The 23248-nt window shown below is 51.0% G+C and overlaps 1 protein-coding gene across 1 annotated transcript in view; it reads left to right on the forward strand.

Annotated features, from left to right (window-relative positions):
• LOC144138092 (4-pyridoxate dehydrogenase-like) overlaps positions 1–23248 on the forward strand; it is a 236464-nt gene that overhangs the window by 177112 nt on the left and 36104 nt on the right. Inside the window, exon 9 of the mRNA XM_077670184.1 lies at positions 9419–9596. Within this exon, the coding sequence (XP_077526310.1) occupies positions 9419–9596 (178 nt within the window). The remainder of the gene's footprint in view (positions 1–9418; positions 9597–23248) is intronic.

A 23248-nucleotide genomic window follows, 5' to 3' on the forward strand; every position in this document is an offset into this window, starting at 1 on the left:
CCTTTTTAGACACCATACAAAGTTCTCAAACAGATTTTATAGCACCATGGCATCTCCGCCCTGTCTTATGCGACACATCTTTCACACATGTAGATAAAAACCCAGCTCCCAAATGTGCAATTCTGCAGCACTTCTTGTATTTGCAGCAGAAGTATCAATTTTCTGAATTTTATACGGACGCCTCTAAAACTGCCACCTCTGTGTCCTGCGCGGCGCATGGGCCCGGCCTTAATGTCACTAGAACTCTTAATAGTAATACCAGTATCTTTACGGCAGAGGCTTATGGTGTACTTCTTGTTGTTAATCATATCCTTCAAAGTCACATCCCACAATCCATTATATATACAGACTCCCTCAGTGTCGTGCGGGCGTTGTCGTCAACAAAGTCTTCAAAAAGTCACGTTGTAAATCTAATAGTCAAGGGTATTATGTCTGTGTATGTCCACAAATTTGAACTAGTCCTTTGCTGGGTCCCTGGCCACTGTGGTATAGCCGGGAACGAAGCAGCGGATCGAATGGCTGCTGCTGCTACACTCTTGAATACAGTAGACATAACCACATTACCCTACACCGACGTGAAAACACACATCAGACAACAACTTCGCAAAACATGGCAAACACACTGGAGCGAACAAACAGACAACAAGTTACATGTAATAAAACCACACTTGGGAGCATACACCACCGACACACGCAATAGATACACTGAAGTCGCCTTGGCTAGATTACGGATAGGGCACACTCATGCAACACACTCGCACCTTCTCAATGGATCTCCAAGACCTCTGTGCAGCAGGTGCGGAGAGGCCCTATCCGTGATGCACATCCTCATACAATGTAAGGCACTCGACACTACATGACGCAAACACTTCCCTCAACTACACACACGACATATTCCACCACACCCATCATACTTCTTAGGAGATGATGCCATGTTTTCTGTTCAGCGCACCTTTAAGTTCCCATCAGAAGTTCACTTTTTACAACTCATCTCATACCACCCATAGCTTTACTCCTGGTCCTATACCCCAGCCACCATATTTATCTTTTAACCACTCTTGTTCTTCACCCTGGCCCTTTACACCAGCCGTGCTCATAGTTTTTAACTGATTTTAATTCGTGTTCTCTCCTCATCAAATCACTTTGTGTTTGGCGCTCTTTGCCCATGTCGGCCTTGCGCCAATAAAATCAAACCATCATCATCATCGAACGCGTAATGCTCGTGCCCGGACAGCACGTCATTCATGTTTTGCTGGAAAGTTGCGGCTGCGTTTTTTAGTCAAAACGGCATGACCTTCCACGCAAACTGACCTAGATGCGACACGAAGGCCGTTGCAAGCTGAGAATCGGTTGCCAGCGGCACCTGCCAGTAGCCCCACCTTAGGTCAATGAGCGTGATGTATTTGGCCGATCCTACGCGCATTATGAGCTACTGCGGGCAGCCCATAGGAAAAGCGTCGGTTTCCGTTTGCGCATTAAGCGCGTGGTAATCAATACATAAGCGCACTGAGCCATCCTTTTTGGGCACGCAGACAATAGGGTGGGCACACCAGCTCTCACAACGGTATATCAAACCTAGCTGGAGAAGTTCTTCTGTTTGCTTGCTAACTTCGCCTTTCAGAGCATCGGGGATCCTGTATGGGTGGCCGCACTTGGGGGCGGCCCCATCGAAGAGCTTGATGCAGTGCTCCCCCACGTTAGCGATTCCGTTTCTTCTCGAACAGCTGGGCTATGTGCATCTCAAAAACACCTCGCACTCGAGCGGCTGTCGCGTCGTCCAGATGCACGGTTTTTTCCAGCGCGACACCGGCGTTTGCCTGCTCCGGTTTTACGGTTCGCGGTGTATATTCCACATCCCCAAAGTCAGAGTCGTCGTGGAACATAGCGTTCAACGCAGCCACCTCACGCAGGTACGGACGCAGTATGTTCGCGTGCACGAGTAAATGTCGACCCTCTAGAGTTTGTACGTAATACGAGTGTTCGTGGTACCTTCCTTTGACGGTGTAAGGCCCTAGTTCTTGGGGAACATTTCGCCCGGCCTTGTATCGTCAAAGACTAGCACTGTATCTCCTTCGGTGAACGTTTTGACTGACGCGTGCTTATTCTACTGCGATGCGTACAACTCTTGCTTTTTGCTTGCGGTTAGGTCAGTGACGTCAGCCGCAAGTTCAAGTTGTTCTTTTAGCTGTCTGAAGTAATCGCCAGGGGTTTCCGCTAACTCAGCTGGCATTTCGGTCTCCCCCGCCCAATTACCCTTGAGTGTCGCAAGCGGTCCCACCGGGTCCCGGCCGTACAACATCCGGAACGGGGACGCGCCGGTCGTGTCAAGGGCACTTCCCGGTAGGCCCAGAGTAAAAAGGGACGAACCTGTCCCAATTCCTGGCGTCTTTCTCGATCACATGGAAAAGCATGTTCTTAAAGACTCTGTTCCACCTTTCGGCCAAGCCGTTGCTTTCCGGATGGTCGGGAGTCGAGAAACGCGGGGAGCAACCTAGATTCGCGAGGAATTCACTCGTCAGTGCGGCTGTGAAGTTGGTGCCGCAGTCCGAGCACACAACTTCGGGTATTCCTGCGCGGCTAAACACGGAAAGCAGTGCCTCGCAGGTGGCTTTGGCCGTTAGTGACCTCGGGTAAACCACCTCCAGCCATCGGGTGCACAGGTCTACTATGCAAAACGCATACCGATGCGCTCGCGCTGACGGCGGGTCGATAGGGCCGATCACGTCGACGTTGACTTTTTGAAAAGGCAACCTAGGTCGCGTCAGTGGCGTTATGGGTACCCGTTCATCCCGCCGCCTGTCCGATCGCACCTGACAACCGTGGCCCCGACTGCTGTAGTCACGAATGTCTGTCTCCAAGTTCGGCCAGAAGAAGCTATGCTTGATACGCGCCTTGGTCTTGCGGAAGCCTAGATGACGGCCCAAGCATGATTGATGCGCGAGACGAAGCACGGCGCTGCGGCGCGACCCTGGTAGTACTAACTGCTGTACACTCTGCCCAGCACCTTGTCTCTGTGGTACAGCATCACGTCTATGATGTGCATTCCCGCCTTGCTTCTCTCGGCGTCTACCCAAGCTTTGCGTAGCGCCTCGTTTTGCAGATGTTCGACACGGAACCTCTGGACGTCGCTGTTTGTGCCCGGGGCCGAATGCTCGCCATTTTCTATACGACGGTTCTCGCTTCCGCCCGTCTCTTGTAATGGGGGCTTGACGTTGAGCGTGGGTTCAGAAGGCTGCGATTCTGGCGAACGGAGGCTCTCGCTTTCGCACGTGATTCGCTGGGCTCGCGTTTGTACAGCCTCTACGCGGGCCGCGCTGTCTGCCTCGCCAAGTGGCGTCTGCAGCTTCCGCCAGGTGTCCGCTGAGATCAGACAGTCGGTGTGCGTCAGCTTGTCGGTAAGCGCGTACATCACCGGCGTCGCGTCGTCAATCTCCTGAATGAGCGACTGCCCTCCGAACACTGCCAGCCGTACGACCACAAGCTTCGCTTTGACCTTCTCGCCGAATGCTGACACGATGTCAGTGGTGCCGTGGGTGGTTACTAGTTCGTCCGGAATGCTGCCCTCCCGAAGAACTGTTATCTCCGCGCCAGTGTCGACAATAGCGTCAAACACCTGCTTTACCGTTCACCTTGACCGTTTGTAGTTTTGAGCGCACGGGGACGAAAGCGTCCGCAGACACTCGCGCTGCCAATCTTTCGCCTGCGGGTGGGTCCCTCCCTTTGGCCCCATTGTCTGGCCCATCTCCATTGGCGTCGGGGCAACGGTGGACAGAGTGACGCCAAATTCCGCAGCGCAAGCAACCACCCTGTCGGTATGGGGGTGTTTTACCGTGTGCGTGGTGGGCTTGCCTTTTGCATGCTTTAAGTCCCTTCCAGCCTTTTGTCTGCCCCCCTCCAGATCGGCCTTGACGGAACTGCCGGACCTTCTGCACGCGCTGCCTTCTCCTGCCGCTTCCTCAAAGGTTTGAAGGAGAGGGGCTAGCTCACTGACCTTAAACCAATTTTTGTCTTCACGCAGTTTAACGTACTTAGCAGCCTCATCCGTTAGGCCGGTTTTTATCTGGTCCGCTGCGAGTAGATCAAGATGCTGCTCGAAGGATGAGATTTTTCGCGCCTCCACGTAAAAGTTGAGGTAGCCTCGCAGTAGCGTTGCGAATGCCCTCCATGTCTCGGTCCGTCGCCTAGTGGCCGCAAGGAAGCGCCTTTGATACTCTACCGCTGACAACTTCAACTCATCAAGTACGACCTTCTTTAGCACGTCATAATCTCGGTGTTAGGCCGGTGTCAGACGTGTTGACAAATATGCTACCCACTCAGCAATCATAGGGAAAACAATCTGCCCCCGCAACTCCTTCGGGACCTCATAAGCCTTCAGTACGCTCTCCTCTGATTCGAACCAGATAGGCACTTCGCTGTCGGTTGGAAACTTGGGAAAGGCCCCAGCTAGCAGTTTAGCATAATGCCTCAGACTCATGGGACTGCTCTGAGATTCCGCCTCGCTCACATCGTCTCGCACTCGTGACGCGGCCTCCCTCCTTGTTTGGGCGAGCAATTCTTGCGCCTCTAGGGTTTTCAGCTTCATCTCGGCCTTTTTGAGTTGAAAATTCATCTGCTTATCGGTAAGAGAAACGACTGCTTCGGTGAGAGAAGCGGACGTTTCGTTGTTCTTGTCGTCACCGTTTTCCCCGTTCTCGTTCCGCATCTTTCCAGGACATTTGTCAGAATTTAGGTGCGCGAAGCGGGTTTCCATCCAGTTGGGCCGGCAGGCAACCAAGAGTGCGGCAGAAGTGCCAACTAGGGGACTCACCCGGAGCCGGTGGTGCCTAGTGGGATCGGTGGTGGATGATCGCTCCGTGTCGCCGCTGGGTGGGTGGGAAGATCCTGCCGCTCCGCCACCGAGAGTGTGACGCTCGTGCCGTCTTTCTTCCTTCCCCTTCGGTGGAGCCCGGGAATTCGTTAGATGGGCTCGAACTGCTGTTTGTGCCGATCCGCCGAAGCTCTTGCCGCTCGCCCCGGGAGGTGTGATGCTCAGGCCGTCTTCCTTCGCTGTCTCCTAGGTGAGGCTTGGGAGCTGTAGATTCAATCCGTAGGTGTACTCCCCTGGGAAGAAATGGCCGGGACTCTCTCGTTGAGCGGTGCTCCTCTCGTTCTCGTTGTCCTAGTAAGTGGATTCGAGCATGTGGTGATTCCTGTTTTTTCGACTTCGCCGGTAAATTTCAGGTGTTTTCCGTATCCAGCAACGCACCACTGTGTCTCGTGTCGCCGTGAGGGATAAGGCAGACTCCGATTTCCAAGCTTTATGTACAGGAATATTTACAAGGCATATACAAGGGAGCAGAACTAGCCCGCAGTAGGGCTTAGAAGCTTGCCGGGATCTAGCCGGCGCAGGCGGGACTTTCCGCATGACCTGCAGCAAGTTCAGAGCAAGAAGACCCCTTTCCTCTCGCCGGGTTCGACATAAATACCCTCGGTGAGGGAAAGGGAAAGGTTAAAGAAAACAATAAACGGCAAGGCATGCATTGCACGTCACCCACCCAAGGTGATGCAAGCACGCCGCCAACGCCACGTCTTTTTGTCCCAGTACGGGCGCCGTCTAGACAGCGCTTACGCGGGAGCCCCCTGCATTCGGCGGCCAAATTGCCAGCGGCACCCTTTGGAGCATAACGATTTGCCCAATCGGCGTTGCGACGGGTGCACGCAGTGCGGCGACGTCTGCACTCGGCCTCCGCCTAAGGGGTTTGTCCTGCGCAGCTTTGCCTGTTCCCGCGTGCACATTGCGTACAGGTGGCCTAATTAGCGGCGGCCTGTCGTCGGATGTGCGCCGAGCATCGTGGCGCCGAGGGAAGGAGGGTGGCACTGCCATACATTGACCTCCGCGCTCGAACCTTACCTAGCAACTATACCAAGTTCACCTTAAGATATAAACAAATATTCGAGATATTAGGGAAAACAGGTGGCGCAGTGACGACTCTGTAGTCGCTTTCTTCCGATGTTTGTGTGATATCACAGAATCTTGTTAGTTCTATTCGCTGCCTTCGAGCAAACACAACGCCAAGAAACATGACATAGCGATTGCAGTAGAATATTTGTTTGATCGTATAGCGTGAATGCTAGCATGCAGTTAACTAATTGATACTATTTTTGTGGTCCCTCCATTGCATCTCTGCATACACTATTTAGCGCACAAATTGGAAGCTTTCTTTATTTACTGGAATTTACTAGAATGTCTAGAGTAAAGCGGAGTGATTTGCGAAAGAATAGTTCTTTCAAAATAAACAAGGTTGTATTTGGCCTTCATAGGCCCTTTAATGTTCTAAAACTGGCGATTTAAATCGCCTAGTATCAGATAGCACCATGTACAGTTAACTCCCGTTAAGACGAACTCGAGGTGACCGTGCAAACTTGCTCGAATTGTCATAAATTCGTCTTAAGTTGACGTTTGTTGCATTGTGCATCTTACAAAACAGAAACGTGTTGCGCTCGTTAAACATGAAATTTGTCTTAATCTACTTCGTCTTAACTGGAGTCTACTATAGATATAAAATTTTCGAACCATAGCATTCCTCTTCTGCACTGAACTCTCTTAAAGGAGTACTTAAACAAAATCTTGAAGCCGAGATAACTTCAGAGGTAAATTATTGTGAACACACATAAATCACCTACCAAATATCAGTGGCAAATACAGCATTGAACATATTTAAGATCCATTTTGAAATGTGCGAAACGGAACCGGGCGTATGAACTCATGCAGTCGAGATTCCCTGGATGTGGAGTGAATAAACAACATCCACACACGTCACGAGTTTGTGTTGGCCGCTTCCGCACTGCCGGCGTTTCTCGCCGGCTCGCCGCTTCGATCCGGATGTTGGTGCTTGTGCTCTCGAGCAACGAACGATCCGATCGTTGGCAGCGCAGGCGCTGGGATTTCGTTGCCTCATCGGGCAGCAGACCACGACCTAAGTTCTACTGCGATTCCAGAGACTCAATTGTTATTGCTTTTAATTACAATGGACGCGAAAGCGTGCTGGGGACACGAAAAGTGGACTGAGCAAGCCGCACGGTCGCTGCAGAAGCGGCGGCCACGGCCGCGAAGGGGCGCAGGCTGGCGCAGGTAGTTCGAGCGATAGCTTCTTAGTGCTGCTCGAAATGGGACTCAAGTCCCAAACAAGGCAGCACATACAAGTGATGAGGTAATGATGCGATGGCGAATTGCATTAACAATCGTCATCTACACCGCTTACGATAGCGGCAATCGAATATCCGCCGCAGTGTCAAGCCTAACACATCTGTAGGCGGACCTGTAGGCAGACCGGCCGGCTGCTGCCAGCGCCGGCCGGTCTGCCCCATCGGTCTCTCCCATCCACTGTCTCGAGCGTCGCGCGTCATTCTCTAGCCGCAGCAGCAATTTGCACTCGCGGTGCCTGCATCACTTCCATGGTCGATTTTAAGTGCTCAGCACTTTAGGGGCTCGCCTTGTCGTCGTAGCGCGCTTGCTGCAACCCAAGTAGGGCCACGCGGCGTTCCGACGTTGCGGCTGTCGTCGCGGCGTAAACCAGTGGCTTCAAAAACCAAGCGGTTTATACAGTCATAAGCATTCGAAACTCGTGAAGCATTCGAAACTCGCAAAGAAAACTGCAGGTACATTTGTGGCAAAATATACGTAATTAACCGCCAGTGCCCGCGCTCATTTAGTTAGGAGAGCTCCTTGGGTTGGTTTTTACAGTAGTAAGCGAAAAAAAGTGGCAGTGCAATGCCGGCACGCGCGGTAGGAAAGCAGGTACACAAAAAACAGAACTCGCGCTGGAGCAGTTTCAGGCAGGGGGCGCGTGAGCACTGCGAAAGCGAGGAATCTGAAATGCGTTGGGTGGTAGCAGTGAGCGGATAACGGCGCTGCAGCCCATTATGGCGAATCACTGTTCTGCCCTTCCGACAGCTTTCACATTAAGTGAAATTGCTTTAATTTTTCAATGGAAATCATAGCCTCTCTTGCGTCAAAGTTTAGATGACCCAAGCGGCTGACGAGATCAGTACGTAGGAGCATTAGCAGAAACTGCCGCTGACGCGGAATCGACAGTTCCACGGCAGCACTGCTCTGTGATATCCGTCCGACAGTCACGTGGGAAGATTTGTTGATACTAAATCTAGCCTTTCGCACACCCGCTGAATCTGAAAATGCGACTGGGTGCCATAAAAACGTCTTTATTCAAACAACCGCCCCGCGCTGAATTAAACGGGGTTTCTATACACGTGATAAACACGTCATTAGCTACTTATCGCAGCAGCAACAACAAAAAAACAAGATGCAAAATTTTTGTGTCAGTGCCCGTTTAATACCCCTGTCACACGGGCACTTTCAATCGTGATTGAGTCGATCCGGATCGAGGTCGATCCGGACCGGGCGCATGCTACACGGCAGTTTCAATCGCGATCGAGCGCGATCAAGCTCGAAGTCAATCCTGGTCCCTCAAGCGCGATCGAGTCTTTCAAGCGCGATCGAACGAAAGCGGCGGTACTCTCGTCCCCGCTAAGTAATGGCACAAAGGTGAAAACTTCAACTAACGTCACAAATTGTGTCAAATGACTTGACCCAAATAAGCGTGAGGTAACATTTACATATTTACGTATACCTACGACCGCGCGAAGTTACCAGACGCCGGCCACGAAGTACATTTTTAGCGCCATCTGGCGTACATGAGAGCAACCGGTGCAACTTCTCGATCGGGATTGAAACGTGCCGTGTATCAGCGGCAGTGCGTCGAGCGCGGTCGAAAACTCGTTCGCGATTCACTTCAATCGCGATTGAAAGTGCCCGTGTGACAGGGGTATTAAACGCATCCACTTGTACTGCACCCTTGCCCATCTCATGTGGGGCTGCGAAGAACACTGTGCGCGTGACGGAGGCCGCGGCCTCCCACCGGACGTTCGCGACATGATCGGCTCTACGGAGCACGGACTCCAGCTCAGGGCCGTCCAGCGGCTCGAGGCTGCTCTGGCGCGGCAACGGCGAAAGGAGGACCCGCGCTCACCCCCGGCTGCTTCCCTCGGGGACGGTGACAGGGGGCGGGGCGGGGACACCCCTAGTAGCCCGAGCCGCAGGCCAGGCCCATTGCCTCGAGGTCAGCCCGATACCTAGAATAGGTAGATAGACAGGGGTGACGGCGAAGCCTTGCGTGGCCTGACCCGCACCCCCCGCCGGACAACGCAATAAAAGTCATTTCTCTCTCTCTCTCTCTCTGGAAAGTAGCATCCAGATTGTAGGTGTTTGGTATAGAAATGTAGCGTATTTTTTCATTGAGTCGCAATTTGGGAGGGGGGGAAGGAGTGCTCGAAAATTGGTTTGCATTTAAAAACAAATACAAATATGTTAACAAAGTAATTACTGCTGTTTCAAGAGCTCTTCGTATCATTTTTATTGAAGATATACGACCAGTACTATGCGCCGATGTTCAACAAAACTGGTTTCATGACTACGTTGACGCTAGTGCAACCTAATTCCCGTGGCTTCGTCATGCTCAATACTACTGATGTTAACGGACCACCCTACATCGATCCGAAAATGCTCTCTGTAGAAGATGACATAAACAGAACTATCAAAGGTACGTATTTCTATTTATTTCAAATTGTATTGTTGTGACAGCATGGGAACATATTTTTGTAAAATGTCTGCTCGAAGCGAATATCAGGCAGCACCCATCTTCAAGGCCTGCGAATGAGAGGCAATTGTGTTAAAGATTTGTGAAAACGCGCTCCGTTCATTTAGCAAGTATACGCCTCCTCCCGCTGCTACGCTTCTCAGTTTAAAAACTACATTGGCGTTCCTTTTTCTTTCCCCCTCTCGGTCCTCCAGGATGTACCACCCCCTCCAAGCACTCCACATTGCTCGGCTTGAAAGTGAAATAGCTCCCTCATTCCAAAAAAAGACATGTTTAACGGGTAACAGGAGATCAAAACGGGAAGAGGGAGGAAGGGAGGGAAGGACGGTAGGAAGAAAACGAAGGAAGGAAGGCATAAACTTTATTGAAAAAGATGGCTTAAGGCAGAAGGGGTATGCGAAGTAGGTGGGAGAAATAACATAACAATACTTTATTACAGAAGGTGGACACGTCGGTCGGCATGGGGAATAAAGGAAGGGGAGAGTATAAAGGTTACATTCGGCGGTTGATGCCTGAAGAGCGCACGAACTCCCACAGAAGGAGCGTCTGCAGTGTCATAAAATAAACTAAAATAAGTAAGAACTAAAAGCGCCATTTCATGGAAGCGGCCAAACCGAAGACCCCAAGGAGTTCAATGTCTGCAGATGCCTGCTGCGAGGCCGGATCCATTCCTTGTAGAAATACGCCAATCCGAGCAGTACTTTCTACGAAGGTCAGGAAGCCCAGGACAGGGCCAAGCAAGATGCCGAACGTCCGGTGTTCTAGCATCGCTGCACGCGTAACCGATCACGGAAGGTCTTGATGAGAACGGCACATGAGGGGTAATGTCGGAAGCTTGGGAGCTGGCTGAGGCAGAGCTGTTGAATTGTCCTCTCCAGGGATCACTTCCAGCGTCCAGGTCATTTATATGGGTTGCTCTGGCCTAGCGTGGGGCCCGGTGCTTTCGCCATCATGCGACAACGGGAGCTTTGATCGCCAACCCCGAGCGTGCACAATTAACAAATTCCTACGGTGCTCGGGATAGGCCTGAAGACAAGCGGGCTAAATATACGGTCCCCGTGGCGTACGGAGCGGCACAGACGGCGGCACGGACGGCGGCGTCGGCGCTCTTCACCGGGATAAAGGTGGGCCCTCCTGGCTGGATGGCCTCCATTCCGACAGCGGTAGAAAGAGAATACTCACTCGCCACCTCGTATGCACATTCATGAATAGGATGCCCGGATGCCGAGGTATACGACCCATACTGACAGCAATGTTGGTAGTGGTCAGAATCGATTGACCTGCGGGCTTGATTCGGCTGGCCATTTAGTGGTGGCGCCACGGTCCGATAAGAGCTCGCAGGGCGTCTGCGTTGTCTGTAAGCAAGTGGGCATGTCTACATTCGGCATCAAGAGTGTCCACCAAGGTAGCATGCACTAGGACATCTTCGGGAACTGCATGGAGCTGGTGGTCTGTGCCGTCAAGTGTTGAATCGACATAGTAGCTGTGAACTGCATAATCTGCGTTGTGGCTATGGTTTAAGGAAGCCGAGAGGCTCTGACCAAAACATTTAACGCGTGTGGGTTTTAAGAAGGGAGGTCAATGCCATAGGAATGGGGGCCCGGATCGTGTGGGATTGGCGTCGCGTTGTCTCTTACAGGGGGCCGTACTCGACTCTGTCAGAATAATGTAGTCCCAGAGTAGGACGGGACCATAGATGGATGGGTAATCCGGCACTCACTAGCATTCGGAAAAACCACAACAAAACCGAGAGACTAAAAAGGCTTTTCGGGTTATGAGACAGCATTACGGAGACAAACTTTCCCTTCTGCTACATATGCTCCTATCTTCCGCTCCTCCTCTTCTACCCCCTGTCTTGCAGACAAATTTTCCACTTTCACCACAACTTGGTTCGAGGGTGATATATTCTTTGCCCTTCCCTCCCTTCCCCGTCCTTCCGATCTTTACCCTCCTTTGTTTAAAGCTTAAAATGAAGCTTTACCAGGGAGAACGGTCATACAGATACCGAAACGCCGAAACCTTTCGACAAATCGAAACAAGAAAACACTTTTTGATAACTTCAATAATTCTAACAGCATTGAGCAACGCAAGCAAATGGAATCGATGTGACCAGGCAATACAGTAATTTATAATGGCACAGATTTGGGCGTATCGAGGCTTAGCAGAATAAAATAATCTCCCTTCATCATCAACAACTTACTAAGCTTAATGTAGAACGAAGGGCTCTCCCATCTACCTCCAACCGTTTCTGCACTGCACCGCCCTAGTCCATTCTCGGCCTCGGAATTTCCTTATTTCTTTCTTCCATTGAGTTATTGGCCTTCCCCTGCTACCAGATCGGTCTCGCGGTTTGCGCTCTGTTACCCTGGTGGCCCGCCGGTTGTCATTCCGTATCACGACGTTACCAGCCTACGTCCATTTCTTTTTCTTTACTTGAGCTAATATATCCTGCACTCGAGTTTGTTCTCTGATTTACGAAGCTTGTTTCCTCTTTCTTAACGTTACTCGTATCCTTATTCTCTCCATGGCCCGTTGAGCCGATCTAAGTTTGCATTCCAGTTTCTTAGTCTAGCGCCAAGTTTCCGCTCAGCATGTCATCACCGGTAGGACACATTGGTTGTATACAATTCTTTTTATTGATACAGGGAATTAACTCTTAATTATTTGTGAGTGCTTGCCAAATGCATACCAACCCATGCCTATTCTACGCTGGATTTCTTTCTCGCGGTAGGAATCAGCACAGATTACTTGTCTGAGGTAGCCATAATCTTTTACTTGTTCTTGCGTTTTGTTACGTATGCTGAACAGGGCGCTTTCGGCAGGATTATTCATCATTACATCAGATTTATTCATTTTAATTTTTGTCTCCATGGTCACTCTTTCTGATGAATGATCATCAAGCGTTTTTTTCCAGGTTTTCTGCAGACTCACTTTGTAGTGAGTGTGCAGACCTCAAGACTATGTAGTCTGCGAGCCTCAAACAATTAAAGTATTCCCCATTGATCCGTGACTCGGCATTTTCCCAGTCACCCTTGTTTAATACCCCCTTCCGGCATGCTGTGGACCATTTTTATGAGACGGTATCGTCCGTTCGCATCGGGAATTCGTCGCTTTGCGTGTGATGTCCTGCACATACTTTATATATGTCGTATAGGAGTCTTATGCAGGTCTCCTCATTGCCTGGTCTTCGAAAGCTTCCAGCACTACTGCAGTGCTTACTGAATCAAACTCTCTTTCGTAGTTTATAAATGCCATGTAAAGCAGTCGCTTTACTCTGCGGATTTTTTTGTTACTTGATTGCTGACAAGGTGTGATCTGTTGTTGAGTATTCTTTCCTAAACTCAGCGTGGTCTCTGGGTGGTTAGGAATTCAGGCTTTCACTTATGCGGTTAACTGCAGCTCTGGTAATCAGCTTGCATACAACTAAGAATATGTTGATGGGTCGGTCCCCTTCTTGTAAATCAAATTATGTTAGCGTTTTCCCAAGCTATGACAACATTCACAAACCTTTAGCATTCTGAAAATAGTGCAGCAAACTTTTCCAGTAAAATATTTCTTCCCTCCTTTAAACCACGCATGGCTATCCCATCACCACATGCAGCTCTTCCTCTTTTCATGCCCTTGATATCCTTTTCTACTTCGTCTTTGGTTATTAGTAGGACATCGCGAGCTAAGCTTGTACGCTCCGTAGTTTTCCCTGGTCTAACATCGCTGGCGTATAGCGTGTTGTAAAATCGTTCCGCTGCTTATTTTCCCTTTGTACATGTTGTGTGTAAACTTACCCTGCTCCTCTCTAAGTGCTTACCTTCTGTTTTTGGCGATAGCTAGCTTCTTTTCAGTTGCTCTGATGCTTCCCCCTATTTCCATTGTGTCATCGATCACTGCCATATTGTACGCAGAAATGGCTTTTATTTTCACTTTTGTTAATAAATTTTGTAGTTAGGCTAATTCAATTTGATCCACCCTACTCGACACTTTCATCTTCTTGCGTTTTGCAATTAGTTGCTTCTTTTTCTGAGTTAGTTTTTGAGTCCGTTTACAGGCTTCTTCTCCCACAGTTGTTGCTGATTTTGGGATTGCCATTGTTACATTGTCATTTAGCATGTCTACACTATTTTTGTTCTCCCCGATTAAAAGCATTAATGTACCGCATCCTCACTATTATTGACTCCATGCTGGGCTTCTTACTTTTAACAAGCTTCCATCTTCCTCTTTTGAGATTCATCCCTACTTTGCGGCTAACCATCCTAAGATCGATGCTCCGAATCTTACCTAGAACCTCCACGTCCTGCACAATGCCTAGGTTGTCCATTAAAATGAAGTCAATTTCCTTTTTTGTTTTATTGTTGTGACCTTTCTCTACTTATTTTATATTCTTAGGTTTGCAGAAGAATGTGTTCACTAAGTCCCTGTTATTTCTCTCTGCAAATCCTACCAGTCTATCTCCACGACTGTTACGATGTTCCGAAGTTTCCAAATGACCTTCCTCCCATTAGGTTGTCACCCAATTTTGCGCTGAAATATCCCATCACAATCATGAACATTGTTGTCCCTTTCTTTGTTGCTGATTCCGCGTCCTCATAAGAACTGTCTACCGCCTTATCACCGTAACTACCTCTTGGCGCATAGGCTTGTACTACCTTCGTCCTGTATGGGTTTTTAGCTCGATCACAACCACAGCGACTCTTTCGTAAATGTTAAAGTGTTCCTCCAAGTTTTCCCGCTATTTCTATTTGGATTAGTACCTCCACTCCGTGCTGTTTCTTTTCTTGGTGTCCTCGGTAGCACCGAATATGTCCGCTAGTTCGTTCTATTATATATACTCCCTTTCTTCTAAGTTTGCTTAGCCCTATAATACCCCACTTAATGTTCGAAAGCTTCTCTAGTAGTACTGCTAGGCTTCCCTCACTAGACAGGGTTCGCTTGTTGAACGTTGCGAGTTTCAAGTTCTAAAGGTGGCCTGTCCGTACGAAAGCACCTGACTACGGACCGCCGCCGTAGTCAGGTGCTCTACAGCTGATGGGGACTGACGGCAGAGCGTTAGTAGAATGAGAACACTGTGGAAAGAGGAGATGAGAAAAGAATTTGGGAGGGAAGTGGGGGTATGTGAGTAATGAATTTGGGGGTTATACATAATAGGAGACGTTGATGGTCGATGGGAGAGAACATAATGTCGTCCTCCAGGAAAAAATGAAATGGCTGATTTTTAGCATTATTCGCCCCTATGGCAGGGAATCCTCAGTGGCCTTCGCAGAAAACTGTAGTTTGCCGTAAGGGCCGTTAGGTGGAGTTAGGTGACAGCGCGAGCGCCGTTGGAAACTCAACGGTTATATACGGCAACAGAGGCCGCCGGTCTCCGTTCTGCCGCGTTTTTCGTCTGTTCCTTCGTCAGATGGAAACCCGAGCAACGACGCTTCCTCGCTTCGAGCGAGCGCGCTGCCGCAGAAACGCTTCGTGTGGACACCTACGCTGAGACATTGCTGCGAAACATTCAGCGCAGAAAAAAATTACACCATCTTCCCGAGGGGAACCCTGAGGTGATGCGAAGCATCGCACAGTCCCAATCCAATCCAATTCAATCCAATCCAATCCAATCCAATCTAATCCAATCCAATCCAATCCAAGCCAAGCCAAGCCAATCCAATCCAATCTAACAAATCCAATGCCCCTCGCGAGAGAGTGTTCGCTATCGGAGAGGAAAGGGGGTGAGCGGCGGAGAGCGCAGCTGGCGCGGCGAAGAGAATGGGGGAGGGGTGGACGCCGACAACGCCGACAACAACGCCAGATGGATGCAGGGACAAGGCGAGTGAATGAGATGTGTCGCATCTAATATTTAGAGAAAAATTTTAAACGCGGAGCATTTCTTAGGCTCGCCTAGTCCTCCGTCGTTGATGGCCGCGCCGTCCACACTCACACTGCGCATGCGCAACTCTCCTCCTTACACCCACAGCTCGGCGATACTACACTATATAAAAAAAAGAAATAGCGGCGCCCGGTTTCGATCCCACGACTCTCTGGCCGCAACGGGAGGTACGCGGTGCTCTTCCCACTACGCTACAAATCCGTGACAGGAGCAAGTGCTACGAACGCGCCTTATGTCCTTGACTCATTCAAAATACGTCAAGGAGCTATTGATAAAACGAAGGCACGCGAAGCTGAACGTCAACGGAAACGACGAACTGAAAACTTTAGAGGGGGATGCTGAATTTCCCGTGGGAAAGCTGTGGCGGGAAGCGCCGCGCCACGCGCCTTGCAGCTCAACCAGTCCCGCCCGCAGCGCCTCTGATGCTGATTGTGGCAGGATGCCCCTAGGGATTGGCCAACCAAAGAATCCATCACGACATAGGTTCGCGTTCAACCACCGTCGTCATCTTCCCGTAGGGGAACCACCCAAGAAGAACAAGAACGAGAAGACAAAGCTGCGAAGAGGAGGGCGTGTACATTGCTCTCAGCCAGTGCACCAATGTCAACAACCTTTACCTCACCAAAGCTGACGGAGACTACCGATTCTACCACCGAGACAACATCGACAAGAACATGATGGACGAGTTTCGGCGCCTCGAGAACCACCGCATACTCACCGTAACACAACAGCACTTGCGTGCCTTTGCCACCGGTGTGGACCCGGACGCGGAATTCCCTCTGGCGCTAGGAAAAACCAGATCACTCAACATGACGGCAACACAATGGAACCACACGACACGGAACCGTCACGATGCTTCGCATCCTCATCAGGCTTCCTCGCGGGAAGATGGTGTAATTTTTCTTTTTTGAGTTCACGAAGAAAAATTTTATGATAAATCATCCGAACAGAACCGAACATGGAAAGGGTCGTGTGAGCACAGCCACCACCGTTCGGATCCCACGGCCGTTACGGCATTCAACTGCCGTTTGCGTTAACAGCCCTTGCAAGTGCCAGTGTAACAGTGGTATTAGTACTACTCTTGAAGTATAATTCTGTTGGGGCATTCTTCTGTCCCGCGGGTATCAGTGTCATTCAGCAGTGGGAGTGGCAGTGCTTCCAGCCGATCGTGAAAATTTGCAAGACGTTTAAGGGACATCAATCCGTGATCATATGAAAGCAATACGCAGCGTCTTCGCGAGCCGAAGCGGCGCGAAATATACAACCGCAAACTTTATAACAGCAAATACGGGAGCTCGTACGGCACAATATGTGCAAAGCGGCTTAGCGATACGTTGGCGAACTTTCGTAGTTCGTATACATTTGGCAGATCCACTCCCTGACAACGACTGATTGTGCTGTTGTCTGCTGTGGTAGATATATGGTGTAGCAGCCCGGACTGTCGGCTGCTGAAGCAGGCGAGAAAACAGACGTGGAGCTGCTTTATAGTTTCTTGACAAGACTGTTTATTTCAAAAGATGCAGAGCGTCCTCCGACGAGGGAAAGAAGTAGAACGCCCCCCCCCCCCCCCCCCGTCCCTCAAAAGACTGAGGAAAAAGACCCCCCCCCCCTCCCGACAACGACCGTTGAAAAGGGCGGGGGAATGACCCCTGCCCTAAGCCGGCGGTGACGTCGCCAAGACAGAGAGAGAGAGAGAGAGCAAACTTTATTTCAACCTCAGGTTCAGGGAAGTGGGGTGGGGGAGGCCTTGCAGGCGTCCGCGACCGCCAGGGCTCGCGCCGTGACCAGCTCTTGACTGGCCCCGTCCGAGAGACCACTGCTCCCAGAGGTGGGGGAAGGAGAGAGGGGGGAAGGGGTCCTTAAGACACTCACTAAGCGCATGATAGCGCATGCCGAGCGCCCCGCACGCACGACAGGTAGGTGAAGTGGAAAGGTGAGGATGGGTGTGCGTAAGCATGATGCGACAAGGAAAGGTGCGCGTTTGAAGCTGTCGCAAGACGAGAGCGGCTGCCGGTGAGAGGTTGGGGTGAAGGGGTGGGTACGTCCGGCGGGGGAGGCGGAAGTGGAGGGCAATGTCCCTGAATGTCAGGAGGGCTTGTGCCCTCTCCTGAGGGGTGCCGTGTGTAGCTGGAAAAGAAACGGCGGCTCGGTGAGAAAGCTCGAGAGAGAGAGAGAAACAACATTTATTTGTCCAACATGGTTTTGATGAGAAAGCTCGAGAGCACGAGCGTTCACCGTCTCATTCGCGCCTACTCCCGTGTGGGCCGGGGTCCACAACAGGGTCACGGTATCAGTGGGGGAGTTAGTTGTGAGGATATTAAGTGTAACCGGGGATATTGCACCCCGAAGAAAGTGTCTTAAAGCTGACTGCGAATCAGACAGAACGTAGGCAGGGGTCGGGCGATGTGAAATCGCCAGGGCAATAGCTGGCTCCTCCGCTGTCGTAGTGTGGTCGGTTGGAATGGTGGCTTAGATGGGCGTCGCGGTGCCTACAACCGAAATTACATGCGCCTCGCTGCCATGGTAGGGGGAGATATCTGTGTATAGTGTGTGTGGGGCTGGGGGATGCATTCGCGCATGTGCCTTTGCCCTAGCCAAGCGCCGTCCCGCGTGAAACGTTGGGGGCATATATATTGTGCGAGAGGTTTGATTCGCAAGTGTAATCTGATTTCGCATGGTATCGAGAGGGGTTTTGTCTGGGGGGTGGTTGGTTTTATTATTATTATTCTCACGGAGTATAGTACAAACTGCCCCGTGGGAGAAGCTGCCAGCCGAGTACGTTGGGACGTACTGTTAGCCTCAATTAGCTCTGAAATTGTGCTGTGGAGACCTAGCTGCTCTAGCCTGTCGTTCGGAGTGTGTGGGGGGAGGAGCAAGGCATGTCGATACGCTTTCCTCAGCGAGGCATCCAATTTCTGAGTGGTAGAGGGGTAATGGTAAGGTATGGTAATTGGTAGAGTATTCTATTACGGAGAACGCAGTGGACCAGGCGCAGGCGATCCTGTTCCAACAGCCCTCTGTTTCTGGTGGAAACCCTACGTATAGAAACCTACGTGTGATCTGTGCGACGTGTGTACGCGCGTACTGGAGGGTTCGTATAGGTGAGCGGTTGTGTGTGAGTGTCAGACCCAGGATCTTGAGCTGCTGAACCACTGGTATGTCATCCCCGTTGACTCTGAGATTTATAGGGGGGTAGGTGAGGGCTTTTTTCCGTGTGGGGTGAAGATGAGCATTGCCGATTTTGTAGGAGAGCAGGTTAGTGCCAAGGGCTGTATGTGTCTTAGCACGGTGTCCAGGCCTCTTTGTAAAGTGTGTTCAATGTGGCCATCTGATCCCCGTGTCATCCAGAGAGCGATATCATTGGCGTACAGCGTGCTGCGCAGGGAGGGAATAGTGAGGAGGGCTCTCGCCAGGGGGATTAGGGTGATGTTAAAAAGCATTGGAGAGAGCACGGCTCCTTGTGGTGTCCCACTGTTCGGCATGGAGAACGGTTCGGAGCACATCAATCCAAGCCCAATCGTGGCCGTGCTACCGCATAGGAAGTTGTAAGTGTACTGATAAAAGTTGATTCCGAGGGTTAAGTCACAGATAGTTTGTAGAATTCTTTGGTTGGAAACCCGGTCAAAAGCTCTCTGTAAATCGAATGATAGAAGTGTGGTGTTGTCCCTCTTTGGTGGGTGTAGATGCAGGTCGTGATGGTACTGCAAGAGAGCATCCTGCGTTGAAAGGTTGGGTCGGAAGCCTAGCATATTAGGGGGGTACAGCTGGTGTTGTTTCAGGTATCCGTTGACTCTATCTTGCAGTATGTGCTCCAAAAGCTTACCCATGCATGACGCCAACGAGATTGGGCCAGGTTTTGAAAGGAGAGTTCCTTCCCCGGCTTGGGGATTAGTGTAATGGTCGAGTGATTCCATTGTTGAGAGAGCGTGTGGTTGAGCCATTGGCCGTTCATATAGGCCAAAAGAGTCTCTACACCATCGTTAGGCTGTCTGAGGATGGAATTGGTGACACCATCCAAACCTGGCGCGGTGTTGCGCTTTAGGTTTCGTATAGCTTGCTCTGATTCCTGCATGGTTATGGGTGCATCTAGGGTGCTATTGGGTATTCCCGTATAGGGTGGGGCGGACTCGCCTTGCGGGAGGGAGGGGGAGATGTAGATTGCTCTTAGGTTCCTACATATCTCGTCCTTTGGTAGGCCCGCATCAGTGATCCGTTTAGTTGTGTTATTGGTTGTTTGTGTCTTTGTGTTGGTTGGGTTGAGGAGTGCCTTTATTTAGTATGTGTCAGGCCTTCCGGGTGGACAGTTGAGCCTTAAGCCCACCAGCCAGTGATTTCTCGCAAGGCTAGCCGCATAGCACTCTATTTCTTTACGAATGTTGTTTAGTTTGTTCTTGAGTCCTCACCGGTGCTTGTGCTTGCGCCAACGAGCGTCCAGACTGTTGTGTGCTTCCCACAAATGTTCTAGGTGTTTGTCTACATACAGGGTAAGTGGTGGGGGCTCAAGGGTGGTATTCTAATCTTTCTGCGCGTGTAGTAGTTGGGTGGTCTATTCATCGAGGTCCTGCTCCGTGGCCGCTGGGGGCAGACTTGGGCACTCCGCTCTAAATCGGTCCCAGTCCAAGAGCTTCGGAGGATTGTCGCTCTATAAAGCGCTTTCAGGGAGTGCGTCCGCCAGACGCGCCAACTACGAAAGCGCACCAGCCTCCCGCCAGAGCGCCCTCCATGTATTCAGCGGCACGCGCTCGCGTGTTTACTGTCATAAAGCTCTGACTGTTCTTCTCGATGCTCGCCCGGTGCACCAACAGAGCTTCGCATTGGAGAGAGAGAGAGAGAGAAAAAAAAACTTTTATTGAGTGACTGGGGTTAGGGAAGAGTGGTGGCCGCCGGTTGGAGGTCGGCGGCGACGATGGCAGCTCGTTCCGCCAAGGCGATCTGAACGCCCGGGTCGGAGCTACCCAGCGCACCCTCCCATTGCTCGTCACGGGTGATTAAAGGGAAGAGATTGGATGGACAGGCCCACATAGAATGGGGAAGTGTGGCGCGCTGGCCATATGCGGGGCAATGAGGTGAGGGGTAGAGGGAAGGGTGGATGTGATGGAGCACCGCCCTGCAGGGAAAGGATTGAACCTGCAGAAGTCGCCAGGTACGCGCTTGCTCATTGCTGAGCTGGGGATGCGCCGCTGGGTATTTTCGGCGGGCGAGGCGGTAATGTTTGAGTATGTCATGATACGCAATTAGGCGGTCTCTGGCGGATCGGGCCCCGTGATAAGGAGCTAGGCTGGCTCCCGCTCGGATTGTGAATCCTCGAGCCGCGTCATGGGCCGCCTCGTTCCCCCCGAGTCCCGAGTGTGCCGGGGTCCATAGCAGTTCTACCGGGGAAGTTGGAGGATTTTGAGAGATAATTTTGAGTGCCAGTGGCGAAATGAGACCACGGGCGAAATTTTGAACGGCCGTCTTTGAATCAGAGATTACGATCGTGGGGGTCGGCCTTTGTGACAGGGCGAGCGCAATTGCCGCCTCCTCCGCCGTGGCAGGGCAAGGGGTCCGAACTGTAAGGGAGCATAACGGGGGGTCGTCCGGCCGATTCACAATGGCCAGAGCATAAGCATCGCGGTGATGGTATTCTGCCGCGTCCACGTATAAAATATCTGGTCTTCCAGGTAGGCGTCGCTGAAGAGCCTGCGCTCGTTGCATTCTGCGTCCCGCATGATACACAGGGTGCATGTTGCGTGGTACAGAACGGACTACAAGTCGAGCGTGAATAGCGCGAGGAATGGGGTATTTATGAGCGGGCAAAGTAGGGGCGCGAATCCCGAGTCGGTCTAGGATGTGCAGGCCGGTTGAGGTAGTGGATAGGCGGGCTATTTGTCCTGTCAGGTGCGCCTCCACAAGCTCCTCGGCATTATTATGGATACCCAGATGGTCTAATCTGGCAGTGGAAGAGTACAGGGGTATTTGAAGTGCCGCTTTGTAGGCTTTTCTGATAAGGCAATTGATTTTTTGAAACTCAGCAGCACTGGCATGAAGGTAGGGGAGGGAGTATGTTATTCTGCTGATCACGAACGCCTGAATGAGTCGCGATCTCTCACTCTCACAGAGCCCATGCCGGCGGTTGGCAATCCTTTTTATGAGACCAATTGTTTGGACAACATGCTTAGTTAACTGGGTAACGAATTGTGTATTGGAATTTGGATCGATTCCGTTGTATAAGGAGCCCGAGAACTTTTAGTGTTTGAGCTTCTGGGACCGAATAACCACTAATAGAGATAGAGATATCTGACGTTGTGCGGGCTGCTCTTTTGGGTGGTAGAACGAGCAGCTCGGACTTGTTAGGAGAACATTTAAGGCCTGCTAACTCTGCTTGTTTAACTACAATATTTGCACCTATTTGTAAGGTCTCTTCAATGTGCGCATCACTGCCACCTGTCACCCAGAGAGTGATGTCATCGGCGTACATACTGAAGCGTAGACGGGGAACTTTCTGTAATTCTTTGGGGATATTTAGCAAGGCCAGATTAAAGAGCATGGGTGATAACACAGCCCCTTGCGGCGTACCTATCGATGGCAAATTCAAGGTGTCTGATGTGATGTGACCGATTTGGAGGATTGCCGTGCGTTCCGTGAGAAAGCTGCGAACGTAGTTGTATGTGCGCTGTCCCGGGTTTACAGATTCTAATCCGCGCAGAATGGTGGTGTGCGAAACTCTATCAAAAGCCTTAGTGAGATCCAAGGCCAGGATGGCGGCCGAATCGAGCCTACTGGGGGGAGTTATCACCTCGCGGGATAGCTGAAAGAGGACGTCCTGTGGGGATAAGCCGGGGCGAAAGCCAATCATAGAATGCGGAAGCGCGTCTGTGGAAGTGAGATGATTGGTGAGACGCGTGAGGATGACGTGTTCGAGGACTTTTCCCAAACAGGAGGTAAGGGAAATGGGCCGGAGATGTTCGATGGAAAGTGGCTTTCCTGGCTTGGGGATGAGGGTGATTTTAGCATGCTTCCAATCCCGAGGCAGGGTTCCCTGCTTCCAGCAATGATTAAAGTACGCTGTAAGGGCCGAAATTGAACTATCGTCAAGGTTGCGAAGCATTTTATTAGTGATACAGTCCGGTCCCGGTGCCGAGCCGGGTCTGAGTTGGAGGAGAGCCCCCCGCACCTCCGACTCAGTAATATCAGAGTCCAGACTGTCATTGGTGAGACCTTTATATTCTGGTAGGGGCTGTTTTTGACCGGTAGGTACGTATAGGGAACAAATTTTGTCTACGAGTTCCTCATCCGTGCCGGGAAAGTTGTGGATGATTGTGGTGAGGCGGTGATTTTGTTCTGTTTTAGAACGACCGGGGTCAAGCAGGTGTTTAAGTAGGGCCCATGTTCTCTTCATGCCTAGGTTCCCTCTCATTTGGTAACATACTTGTCACCACTGATCGCGGGCGAGACGGTCAGCGTGATCGCGGATTTTGTTATCTAATTCTGCCAATTTGCGGCGAAGTTTGCGATTGTGCTTTCTTGCTTTCCACCGGCGCTGTATGCTTCCGTATGCCGCCCACAAGTGTTGCAGACGGGAGTCCACAGCGTCTGATGGAAGGTCAGGATCCACCTGTTTGCTGGCATTGCGCGCGTCCGTCAGTAACTGGTGAACCCAGCCTTCGAGGTTATTAGTATCTACTTCAAGTACGGTATTCTCATCTTGAGTGCGAATATGCCTGAATTCATCCCAGTCGGTGATATATGACTG

The sequence above is a fragment of the Haemaphysalis longicornis genome, unplaced genomic scaffold, assembly GCF_048455015.1.
Source record: "Haemaphysalis longicornis isolate Haplotype H1 unplaced genomic scaffold, Haemaphysalis longicornis Haplotype H1 scaffold_5, whole genome shotgun sequence".
NCBI classification, from domain to species: domain Eukaryota; kingdom Metazoa; phylum Arthropoda; class Arachnida; order Ixodida; family Ixodidae; genus Haemaphysalis; species Haemaphysalis longicornis.